This window comes from Hyla sarda, chromosome 3 (genome assembly GCF_029499605.1).
Source record: "Hyla sarda isolate aHylSar1 chromosome 3, aHylSar1.hap1, whole genome shotgun sequence".
In the NCBI taxonomy this organism is placed as follows: domain Eukaryota; kingdom Metazoa; phylum Chordata; class Amphibia; order Anura; family Hylidae; genus Hyla; species Hyla sarda.
Genome location: NC_079191.1, coordinates 101,784,457 through 101,797,226, shown reverse-complemented (window position 1 = coordinate 101,797,226; position 12,770 = coordinate 101,784,457). Strand labels below are relative to the sequence as shown.

Below are 12,770 nucleotides of genomic sequence, written 5' to 3'. Positions count from 1 at the left end.
TGGCATAAAAATTCTCAGTACTGACTTGTCAATCTTGCCAACCTCAGTTGTTGTTATAAAATAGGTGTCAGTGATTAGCTGAGCAGACAATTCCTGCTGAGACTAGACCATTCTGAGGCAAAGGATGAAGCGGAGAAAAGCGGGGGATTGGACGACATTACACTTGGAGCTGGGAGGTGTGTGCAGCTTTACCCAATCAGACACTGAACCTCTCTCTGCTACTCAGAGCAGGAGGAAGGGGCCCCTCTCAGAGAGTGAACTAGCTGGCAGAGCTGCAATGGGAGATGTGGGCAAGGAAGAATGGCAGAAAATATCAAGCAGCCAGAAAAGACAACAGGGGCCACAGGAGCCATGCATATCAGGCAGGATGTTTTAGGCTCCTTTCACACTATATTATTGTTCCGTTTAGGAACTTCCGTCAGAAGTTCCGTCACTATATCGGGGAAAACCGGCCGCTACAAAACCCCTGACGGCCGCGACTAAATCGCATTGCAGCCTATGGGGTTTTGTAACTGTCCGTGTGCACCCGTATATGCCCGTAATTCCTTACGGACGTTATATAGTGACGGGACATCGTGGCGGAAAAATTACTGCATGCAGTAATTTTTCCGCCACGATGTCCCGTCACTGTATAACGTCCGTAATGAATTACGGCATATACGGGTGCAAACGGGCAGTTACAAAACCCCATAGGCTGCAATGCGATTTAGTCACGGCCGTCAGAGGTTTTGTAACGGCCGATTTTCCCCGATATAGTGACGGAACTTCTGACAGAAGTTCCTAAACGGAACAATAATATAGTGTGAAAGGAGCCTTATAGAGAACATATCCAGGTAGTGCGTTGGCTTTGGAGCTTGTTTTATTTTTATTTTTATTATATATATATTTACTTCCCTGGAGTACCCCCTTTTATGCTGCAGTCACTTTGAGAATAATTCTAAGCATTGGTTAAGATAAGGAGAGGTTTTACTTAGGCAGTGTATATGCAGATAGCATGGAAAATCACGGCAATCTAACTGCTGCTGTGTCTTTATAGTGTCGCTACATGGCTCACTATTTTACGTTCAAGAATAATGAACTCTAAATCCCCGAAATTTGTAAGTAATAATCCCAATCTGCTCCTAATATGTATATTGCACCTGATGCATGTGATGGACAGATGGGAATACTGACAGGCCCTACTGTTATCTGCTACTGTAATAATCATCATCCAGAAACAATGCAACAATGCAGATATTGCAGCTGTGTAAACACATTTCTGCTTTTCTTGGATACAATACACGAGTGTCCCAGTGTAGAAGTCTCTCTGTCTCTGTGCCAGGATCTTAGTTTACAATGTGGGAATGAGATCCTACAAGCAGGTGTTCAGGGATAGATGTGTGGGAATGACCAGAAACAGTTATGTATTGGATTTCCCATAGATATCGTTATGTTAACCACTTAGCTGCAGATCGCTCACATTATAATTCAGTTTTATTCGTCACACCAATCCAGTATTCTACAGATAACACAGAATAAGGCTACTTTCACACTATGAGTATTCATCCATTATTAAATTATATAATAACGGATGAAATAATGGGTGATAACGGCTGAATGACGTCCGTCAAAATAACAGGCATATTCATCCATTAAGACCCATTATAACATCCCTCCTGTACAGCCATTTTAACACCTCTGCCTACAGACTCCCACAGCCGGGAATACTACTACTCCCATCATGGAACATACTTGTTTCCATGATGGGAGTAGTAGTTCCCCGGCTGCGGGAGTCTGCCGGTGGCTGGGGAGGCTACATTAGTGTTTGTACTACTACCATTATGGAACAGACTCTGAGACCCGATGCGATTAGAAGTTATCTAGTTACCTGCGATGTACGATGTATTTTACTTTCATTTTCAAATTCCTTGCCGGAAGCCCTGAATGGCCGGTACAGAGGATCCATTCAGGGCTCCCGGCGGGTTTTTAAACTTCAGTGTGTCCCCTGTAGTATATTCATTTTATTGGCCTCATGTGTATATGTATGATCCCCCGCCTGCTGACCAGGCATCTTCTCATCTTCTAGTGCTGTCACAGCTGTATATAGATGCGCTGTGGGGTCAGACGGGGGCAGACATATGTCTGGCCCCTACAGGGCTTCTATAATCATATGCCTTTGCAACACTATGAATGAAAAGTATTCTATCAGAAGCGCATCGGACTGGCCGGCTTCCCGGCCTGATGCGCTGCTAATAGAATACTTTTCATAGATGGCGTTGCCAGGGGCTTATGATAGTGCTGCGGGGGGAAAATATATATACACATGCGCTGCGGGGGACAATAGCTATATAAATGCGCTGCGGGGGGCAAGACTTTTATAGCGCAGCAGGGGCAAGATATATAGAAGCGCAGGGGCCAGACATATACTCCCAGCGATTCTATATATCTTTCCCCACCATGGCGCTTCTATTTGAAAACCCCGCCTGGAGCCCTGAATGGCAAAATGAAGGAAAAAAGGTAAAATACATCGTACATCGCAGGGGAGTGGAGCATGCGGCCCGCTCCCCTGTCTAATAACTTCTAATCGCATTGGGTCTCAGAAGTGAGACCTGGTGCGATCAATCCCTCAGCCCCTGTACTGCAACCCCCATCATGGAACAGACTCTGTTCCATGAGGGGGTTGTAGTACAAACACTAATGTAGCCTCCCCAGCCAATGGCAGACTCCCGCAGCTGGGGAATTACTACTCCCATCATGGAAACAAGTCTGTTCCATGATGGAAGTTGTAGTAGTCCCTCAGCATTGCAGGAGTCTGCTGATGTCACCTCTTCTGAGCATGCTCAGAAGTAATAACGGATATTATAAACCAGGTGCAAACGGATGACATAAAGGCTCATTCGTTTGCCATAGACTTCAATGTTAAAAATAACAGCCGTTAATTTACCCGTTTCTTGTGACGGAAGAAAAATTAGTGCATGTGCCGTTTTTTCTTCCGTTACAAATAACTGTTACTGTTACAGTAATCTGTTATTCATGATGGACTATAACGGGTCATAACAGATAGTCAAAAAATCCCATAGACTTTAATGGGATTTTGTAAGGGCCGTTTAACATCCGTTTTTAAGGCTTTTCTAACAGAAGTTTATAACGGGTCTTTTAACGGAACAACTTTATAGTGTGAAAGGGGCCTAAGTTGTAAAACCTTTTTTGAACTATAAAGAAGAATTCCATTTAACAAGAATTTGCAATGTACAAAAAATTTAAATAGGTGGCATTTGCCAACTTTTAAATAAATAAATAAATACATTTTAGCTGTTACATTATATTGAAAGGTCTTTCCTGCTAGTACATTTAAAGGGATTTTGTGAAATTAGAACTGCACTCATCAAGTTATAGAGCAGGAGGAGCTGAGCAGATTGATAAATAGTTTTATGGGAAAAGTTCCAGAATAATTTGTCATTTATAATCCTCTGTTAATTTTGGGCTAATAAGTCAGGGGACTGACAACTCCTTATATGTACACTTATACACAGATAGTCAGTTATTGGTTAGGACCGCCCATATGACTACTTAGCCCAGAATAAGCAGAGACTTACATGAATAAATGACAAGTTATCATGGAAATTTTCCTTCCTATAAAACTATATATCAATTAAGTAAGAAACCCTTCTTCTATAACATGACAACTGCATTTTCAATGTGACGAGCTCCCTTGTCAATGTAAAGACAATAGTGGAGATTTATCAAACTGTTAGTAGAGAAAAGGTTGACTAGTTGCCCATAGCAACCAATCAGAGTGCTTCTTTTATTTCTCAAAGGCCCTTAAAAAATTAAATAAAAAAAAAAAGCAATCTGATTGGTTGCTATAGGCAACTAGTAAATGTTTCCTTTACGCAGGTTTTGATAAATCTCCCCCCAATGGTTTTATGAAAACCTAACCAAGCTATTCAGACCCCTATGCCAACAGTTAGAATCTGTTAAAGGGTAAATGTCATCAGTTTCACCCACACTAACCTGTTGGGCGGGTTACACTGATGATAACAATACTTACTTAATCCCGATCCGTGGTCCAGTACTTTGGAAAGCAGCAGTGGTGACATCTGCGTGCTCCTGGAGTGTCGTCCATGCACCAACCCTTCCACCGGATTAAAGAAGATAAAGGGTGAACCACCCTCACACTACACTCCTGTAACAGGTTCGTGCAGGTGACACTGAGGACATTTTCCCTTTAAGATTTTGTACCAGGTTTATATTCATACTGGAACATTCATCCCTCATTTTTATTATATTTTGTCTATAACATTGTAAAATGAATATTAATAGAGTAAAGGATATACCATTGTGGCAGAAGACCAGCTTGTGAAGATGAGCCTTTCAGGGTTCCATTGTTCAGAGTAGCTTGGGCTAGTTTGAAAGCCGCTGTTATTTTCCTGGTTGCATAAAATTGCATTTCATTCTATTAGTCAGCTTTTGTGCATAACAAGAACAACATACATAGCTTTAACTATTATCAAGTAAAGGTTCCCCCCTAATCTATTGAAATAGGCTTATAGTGCAGTGACACTGAAGAAAAAGATACTTGCCGTTCCCCAATCCGTGCCTATGTTCCGGTAATATATATTTTTTCTTACTAAGCTAAAGAGGAGCTTGGTGCACGGTGATGTCCGTCTTCGATCTTCATAGGAAACACTTCCTTCCCTGTGCTTATTTTCCTATACTGCAGAATAGAACTTCACTCTGAAGCATAACACCTGTCCTCCCCATGTGCAGCCAGACCCAGGAGACATGAAGCGAAATATCATAGTGGAGGAGAGGTGTTATGCTGCAGAGTGGAGAGATAAAAGACAAACGTCACAGTGCATGTTCAACTCCCCCCCCCCCCCCCACCCACGAAACGAAGGCACGGATCTGGGAATGGTAACTTAAATTTTGATGAGTATCACCTGCACTGCAAGCCTGTACTAATAGGTTAGTGCAGATGATACTGATGATAAATCCTTTTAAATATAATTTGGTAATGAGCATGGACTAAAATTCCCACTAATTAATTCATGGACTAATAGTCAGATTGCATAAAGGGCTTTCCAGAGCTCTAAAATGTTATAACAATCTTTACTTTCGGACCTTCAACTTGTGTCTATGGCCAACATGGCAGCTAAAAAATATCCCATACCCCAGTGAAACAGCCCACCCCATCAATTGGACTGTGTTGGCAGGGACACTGAAGTGGAGAACCATGACCAAGGACTGAGATAATGGCCCTTATTTACTAAGAGTGGAGTGTAGGTTTCTTTGTGGGTTTTAATTCCCTACAATGTATTTTCCATGGTATTTACTAAGGTTTCCCTACATTTTCCACTTTCCCTACATTTTTTTTTTTTTTTACACCTGCTCTGATCTGTAGGGTTTTCCTCAGCTCAAATCCACCACATTTTCTGTGGAAACTTTAGTAAATATGTTGGAATTTTGTGAAAATGTCAGGAACACGCCCCTTTTCTGTGACCACACCCCCTTTTCATGACGGCCATGCCCCTTTTTCCTGTTTTCTTAGCTAAATGGAGAGTTAGTTGGGGTTTTTTCAATTCAGGCGCAATTTTTGCCGCAAATTAAGGCGCATACAGAATTTCAGGTGCATATTCTGGCGCAGACAGAATTTCAGGCGAATTGCGCCCGAAACTGGTGCACAACCCAACAAAACATGTCGGGTTTGCAATAGTAAATGAGGGCCAATATTTTAGAGCCTGGACAACCACCTTAAAGTGTTAATTTCTATAGCAGAAAAACAGAGTTTCAACCCCTAATAATGGTTCTACACTGATCCCCATGACCCAATCAAATGGCTGATTGAGCAGGGTACTTGGAATAACACTGATGTCCTATCCTGAGGAAAGGCCATAGATTTTTTTGTTTATTCAGCATTATGTATATAAAAACCATTGAAATGCTATAATAACTAAGAATAATGCTAAGTAATTAGGATGTAAATATAAGTCAACGATTCTGTTAACATATTATGCTAGAGATTAGGGATCGACTGATTATCGGTTTGGCCGGTATTATCGGCCGATATTCACGATTTTGGACGTTATCGGTATCGGCAATTACCTGTATTAGGCACTGTAATCAGGTGACTATGGCTTTTCGTGCTCACACTAACTGGCCCCTGTTAGCTTGACAGTTGTTGTACAACCAACTGCAGCAGTACAGAATTGCTGTGTAGTAGAACCCAGTACAGTATTATTAGGCACTAATAGCAGGTGACAATGGCTTTTACTGCTCTGCCTAACTGGCCCCTTTAAGCTTTAGAGTTGCTGTGCACCCCAATGCAGCAGTGGAGTCCCTGTGTATTACACCCAAAAGTGTACTTTCTCTCTCTCTGGCCGCAAGATGGCTGCCGATTCTATAGGGGTCTGACATCACAGGGGTGGCTGGCTGCTGATAAGCTGCATGCGATTCAGGGTCATCCCTCCAACCCGCCTTGCCACCTTTCCAGGATTCCTTTCCCCATGTCCTCACATGTGGATCCGCCATTTTAGATGCCCTGGAGCCTGGACGGCACTAAATGGAGTTTAATGAAGTGATTCGTGCGATCGAATCGCGGCGGTATTCAGAATCGTTTCGAAGCAAATATTTCCTGAAATTCATAACGAATTCGGATTTGTCAGATTCGATTCGCTCATCCTTATATTATGCAATGAAAGGTTGGTTTCCACTGCATTGTACAGTACCACATATTTCTCCACATTTTTATTACTGTACATGTTAGTGTTCTGCACTGTTGCCACGCTATGGGCAGACATGTGACACGCTGAATATTACTAGCATTTCGGATGGAAATAAGCACATTTTAAATCGAAAGGTGATTCCTGAGATCTGGCCAAAATTTACTAGTTTGTCATATTTCCGGTCTTCTCAGGGTGTAATGAAGCATTTACAATAAAATTAACTATTTAATTAATCACAGACAGTTCAGTGACTCTTACTAATATAAAGAGCAGTCATCCAGAGCGGAATCTCCTGTGTCCAATAACATTGAGTAGTATATAACTATTGGAATCATCATGCAGAAATAAAGAACCCACATGTTTACTGTCAGTGTCTCTAGCTACATACCTAAACAGAAATGTAACACCAAGCTTATGGTTTCTAACCCAGCTGATACTCATAAAGTCCTTTATAGTTTTTGTCTGATTCTGTTTACACAGAAGTAGAACATGTGATATCTAAGGCAGATTTCCTGCACTGACGCTTGGGCTCCTGCTCAAAGGAATTATCATAACATCCAATTATGTGATGACAAGGATTTTCTGTCATTAGATTTGACCTCCAAGGATGATCCCCGTACAAACCACATTGATGTGCACAGCGCTCCATCTGAATGCTATGTGCAATAAGCAGGTGGCTCAAATCCTATTACAAAACCCATTCCCCAGAATTGCTCTCACTAATCCCCTGAACTGTATTCCAATGTACCGTATATACTCGAGTATAAGCCGGACTGAATATAAGCCGAGGCCCCTAATTTCACCCCAAAAACCCAGGAAAAGTTATTGACTCGACTATAAGCCTAGGGTGGGAAATACATCATCCCCCCATGTCATCATCATCCAGACCCCTGTCATCATCCAGACCCCCGTCATCATCAACGTCCCTGTGCATCGTCATCAAGGCAACGTCACCAGTTTGGGTCCGGCCTGAAGCGCGGAGAAGAGGCCCCCCCGGTGAAAATGGACAGCCCGGAACGACTAACCCTCCCCACCGGGCGGTCCCTGCAGCATAGATGGCCCGGAGCAGCTCACCCTTCCTTCCCACCGAGGGGAGGGGAGTAGAAAACTAAAGGGGGGTCTGGATGATGACAAAGGCCGCAGTGGTCTTCAACCTGTGGCCCTCCAGAGGTTTCAAAACTACAACTCCCAGCATGACCAGACAGCCGGTGTCTGGGAGTTGTAGTTTTGCAACATCTGGAGGTCCGCAGGTTGAAGACCACTGAGAAGGGATTGACAGGCGGAGAGTTCACTCGAGTATAAGCCGAGGGGGGCGTTTTCAGCGACAAAAATCGTGCTGAAAAACTCGGCTTATACTCGAGTATATACGGTATGTGCAATAAAAAGTTAAACATGTTTTCCAGTGTTATGTTTTTTTTTTTTTTATTGTTTTGTTTATAAAAAATATAAAAATTTATTACTGCAAAATATCATTTCTAAAACATTGTAATATACTTTACGGTTCCGTTCCTTAGTAGACACTTGCTGTCTGTGAATGGGAACACTCTTGTTTTCATTGAAAGGCTGTAAACCCGTAAATAATGCCTGGCCCTATTCTCAGTTAAGAAATAATACAGTTGTATCCAGTCTAGGCAATGCTCTATGATACATTAGCAGCAGCTGCACAAATCTTTTTGGAGGTTACAATGTATCTCCCTGGATTCCAAGTTCTTTAGCTTAGTATATTACAAAAATTAACTATTCACTAATACAGTGATTGAGCTTAATTTACGTAAAAACCCTATGAAACTGACATAGATGTGCACTGCAGAGTATGGAGGAGGATCATGAGATGAGTGCCTGCTCTATACATGGCGGGTGCCAGCTGATAACCACCTGCAAAGGCTGAGATCCCACCCAGTTATCCACTTAGATGCCACGGTCAATAAGGAAAATAGCATCTAGGCTGTTAAACAACTCTCTGTCACCTGATCCTTTCTGCAGGATTAGGTTAACTAAATATTGAATCAAACATGTCGGCCAATGATGTAATGTGAGAAAGTGATATAATGATGAAATACTAACCTTATAATATTTCTTTTGCCGAGGTATCGGAAATTCTGCAGGCACACTCTGAGTGAAGAGAAATTGGACTTTATTGAGCTGAGCCCATATAAAGCTAAATAAAATAATTTATAACTAACAATATACCCAGCACATTAACTTTTTATCACCAATTAAACACCATTACAGAAATGGGCAAATGTAGATATCTCCTTGTGTGATGTCGTGCTCCGCCCCCTCAATGCAAGCCTATGGGAGGGGGCGTGACAGCTGTCACGCCCCCTCCATAGGCTTGCATTGAGGGGGCGGAGCGTGATGTCATACGGGGGCAGAGCCATGACGTCACTATGCTCCGTCCCCGTGATCACCAGTAATCAGTCGCGGAGCGAGCACGCTCCAGGGGCTGATTCTAACGGGTCCCCAGTGGCGGGACCCCCGCGATCAGGCATCTTATCCCCTATCCTTTGGATAGGGGATAAGATGTCTTAGCGCCGGAGTACCCCTTTAACAATAGGACTGACCTAATATTACACTATTGAAAAATGTCTCTTTTTTTTCTTCTTATGTTGTTTTTAGTCACACAGAACAATAAAGTTGTATTTGTGTATTGTGCACCTTTCTTGGGTGGGGTGGAGTAGCAGGTACTCCGGTTAGTACAAAAAGGAAGACTAATGTGCAAACTAGTGATGACCGGCAGGGGTCATATTCGAATTTGTAATATTTTGCGAATATATGGACGATTATTCATCCTAGAGATTCACAAAATTCACATAATCCCTATGTTTGTTCTTTTTTTTTTCCATGTGAAAATTCCTAATGAAATTCGCATAGTGAGCATGCGGGATTATATCGTTCACCTAAAAGAAAGGAGGGATCAGTGTCCTCTGACTGGAAGTGCCAATATTCACGAATATTTTCATATTCACATATTTGCATATTCGCATATATTCGCAAAAAAATAAATAAAAAAACAAATATTCGTCAATACGAATATATCACTATATTCTAAATATTAACAAAATCGCGGTGATGATATTCGGGGTAAAAATTTGCATTTTGAATATTCGCACTCAACGCTAGTGCAAACATGTATGCCATGACTAAAGGCCATTGAGCCTATAACATGTCGGTTATATGAAGTAATTCTCCAAGCTACTTTCTGGACTTTATTGTTCCAATGTTTTCCCTCACTGCTGTCTATATGGACTTTTAAGGATTACAATAAATCTGAAGTTTTAATGGGTGTTGGCTGTTGTTCCACTTGATGGTATTCGTATTGAGGATTGTCGCGCACGTGGATCCAGTTGAGCTAATACTCTGCTTTTTAGATCTGTAAATTACTTCTATTAAAAGATCTTAAAGGGGTATTCAGAAGCTAATAACTATTGAAAGGATTATCCTTTGGATCCTATCCTTTGGATAGGGGATAAGATGTCTTAGCGCCGGAGTACCCCTTTACCTAATGTGGGACACCCCACTAACATATTTGTGGGGTTGTCGCTGCTCCCCTGTCTTATACATTAAAAAATAATTTAACAAATTGAAAAGCACAGATAGACATTCTGCTCACCATGCAGGAAACCCATCATTTACAGAAACAATGCCGCTCTTGAGTTTTGGCTACAAAATACTGACCCAAACACTGTCATGTAAAAGTGGCCTAATACTGCATCTCAGCTTCATTCACTTTTCTAAGGACAGGTTGTCATGCAGCAGTTTTTAGGAAATGCTGCAGATTTTCACAACTGATTTTACCTCTTCAATGTGCAGTGGTTAGATTTGTTGTAAGAAGGGGATTTTACTGTAGATTTATTTGTGGCATAAAATTACAACATGTGTGAACCCCCCCCCCCCCCTTATCTTTCACTAACTAGGTATCTACAATATGGACCATATAAACAGCCAAGGAGAGGGGTGATGTCCATCACTGCAGTAACATGCAGCAGCCATTATTATGAACTGTAAAATTCCTAGTGTATATATGATTATATATGATATATACATTATATTAATATATATATATATATATATATATATATATATATATTATATAAATATAAATACATGAGATTAACAATGTTGCTGTGACCGTCTACATTCACAGTACAGCGGTCCCTCAAGTTACAATATTAATTGGTTCCAGGACGACCATTGTATGTTGAAACAATTGTAGGTTGAGACCATTACTCTATGGAAACCTGGTAATTGGTTCTGAAGCCGCAAAATGTCATCCAAAAATAGGAAAAGTTGAGGATTAAAGAAAAATAAGTAGATAATTAATATAGATAAAGCAAATTATTCCATATAAAAGTAAAAAAGATCTGCTGGGAGTTTTAATCACTGTCTATGTCAGTGTTTCCCAACCACGGTGCCTCCAGTTGTTGCAAAACTACAACTCCCAGCATGCCCGGACAGCCAACGGCTGTCCGCGCATGCTGGGAGTTGTAGTTTTGCAACAGTTTGTAGAGGACAGGAGCTTCTTCAGGGTCCTGTACAGTACACACAATGTCCCAAATGGAGCCGCCCTTACTTGGTGTCCAAAGGAGCAGCTAACCCTGGCACAGGTAAGGAGTAGTACAGAACTTGTAGTATCTCCCTGTACTGTAGGGGGCGCTACAAGACAGCGATTCAGTGCATACACTTCAATAATACAGGTGTTTTACCAGTAAAATGTCCATTCTGATTGGTCGGTTCTTCCAGCCATTGACATGTCTCACAGATCTGGACTGTCTGTACATTGTATGTTGAGTCTGGTTTCAAGTTACAATGGTCCAGAAAAAAACATTGTATGTTGAAACTATTGTATGTTGAGGGCATTGTAAGTTGAGGGATCACTGTATTTTATTACCATGTAACAAGAGAACATCCACTTACTCCAGGATGCTGAAGAAGTCATAGATCTCGGTGTTTGGAGCCCTCTGCCAGTATGAGACCAATGTATCTGGAAAGAGTCGTGGATTAGTTACAACTCATGCATGTTCTTCTTTCAGTGAATAAAAAGATGTTTTATCGCTTACCCTCGGATATCATTTTCATAATATGCAGGAAACAGATCAGCAGGCATTTTGTTTCACTGTGATCAAGTTTGTCAAATCGTAGGGATGACCCGATAAGAGAAAGTGGCCTTGTGATCTGTAAGGGGAGGACATGGAGGTCAGACAGGATCTCTACAAACATATTCTGGACCAGTGGATGGCATAGAAACAATCCAATGACAACACAGTCCAACATTCACGATATTACTTTGTAGTGTTACATGAATGTGTAACCAAAAGGACCCATTATGTAATCCCCATTTCTATGTTAAAGGGGTACTCTGGTGGAAAACTAATTATTATTATTTTTTTTTAAATCAACTGGTGCCAGAAAGTTAAAAAGATTTGTAAATTACCTCTATTAAAAATTCCTAATCCTTCCAGTACTTATTAACGGCTGTATACTACAGAGGAAATTCTTTTCTTTTTGGATTTCTTTTCTGTCTGACCACAGTGCTCTCTGCTGACACCTCTGTCCATGTCAGGAACTGTCCGGAGCAGGAGAAAATCCCCATAGCAATCATATGCTGCTCTAGACAAGTCCCGACATGGACAGAGGTGTCAGCAGAGGGCACTGTGGTCGTGAGAGAAAATAAATCCCAAAAGAAAAGAATTTTCTCTGTAGTATACAGCCGCTAATAAGTATTGGAAGGATTAAGAATTTTTAATAGAAGTAATTTACAAATCTGTTTAACTTTCTGGCACCAGTTGATACAAAAAAAATAAAAAATAAAAGTTTTCCACTGGAGTACCCCTTTAGACAGATTTATTTTAAATAAATACTTTATGGTGAATTGTTTTTAAATTTTCATTGTCACTATATAAAAAAAAAAAGTCTTGAAATCTTGCATTTTTCATTCTGGCCACTAAATCTAATATTAGGCTGAGACTTCCAGTTCTGTAGAGAAAACTTCTTATGATCATAGGCAGGACAGGATTACAGTGAAGGGTGACACCAATATATAGATATAATATACTTATATTGGAA

General features: G+C 41.0%; 1 protein-coding gene across 6 annotated transcripts in view; it reads right to left on the bottom strand.

Moving 5' to 3' along the window:
- Positions 1-12,770, bottom strand: part of DOCK10 (dedicator of cytokinesis 10) — a 431,686-nt gene that overhangs the window by 63,475 nt on the left and 355,441 nt on the right. For all 6 annotated transcript variants that reach the window (XM_056564788.1, XM_056564791.1, XM_056564789.1 and 3 more), the window contains exons 36-39: positions 11,765-11,879; positions 11,622-11,688; positions 8,769-8,816; positions 4,317-4,409 (exon numbers count right to left, since the gene is read on the bottom strand). In XM_056564788.1, the coding sequence (XP_056420763.1) occupies positions 4,317-4,409; positions 8,769-8,816; positions 11,622-11,688; positions 11,765-11,879 (323 nt within the window). The remainder of the gene's footprint in view (positions 1-4,316; positions 4,410-8,768; positions 8,817-11,621; positions 11,689-11,764; positions 11,880-12,770) is intronic.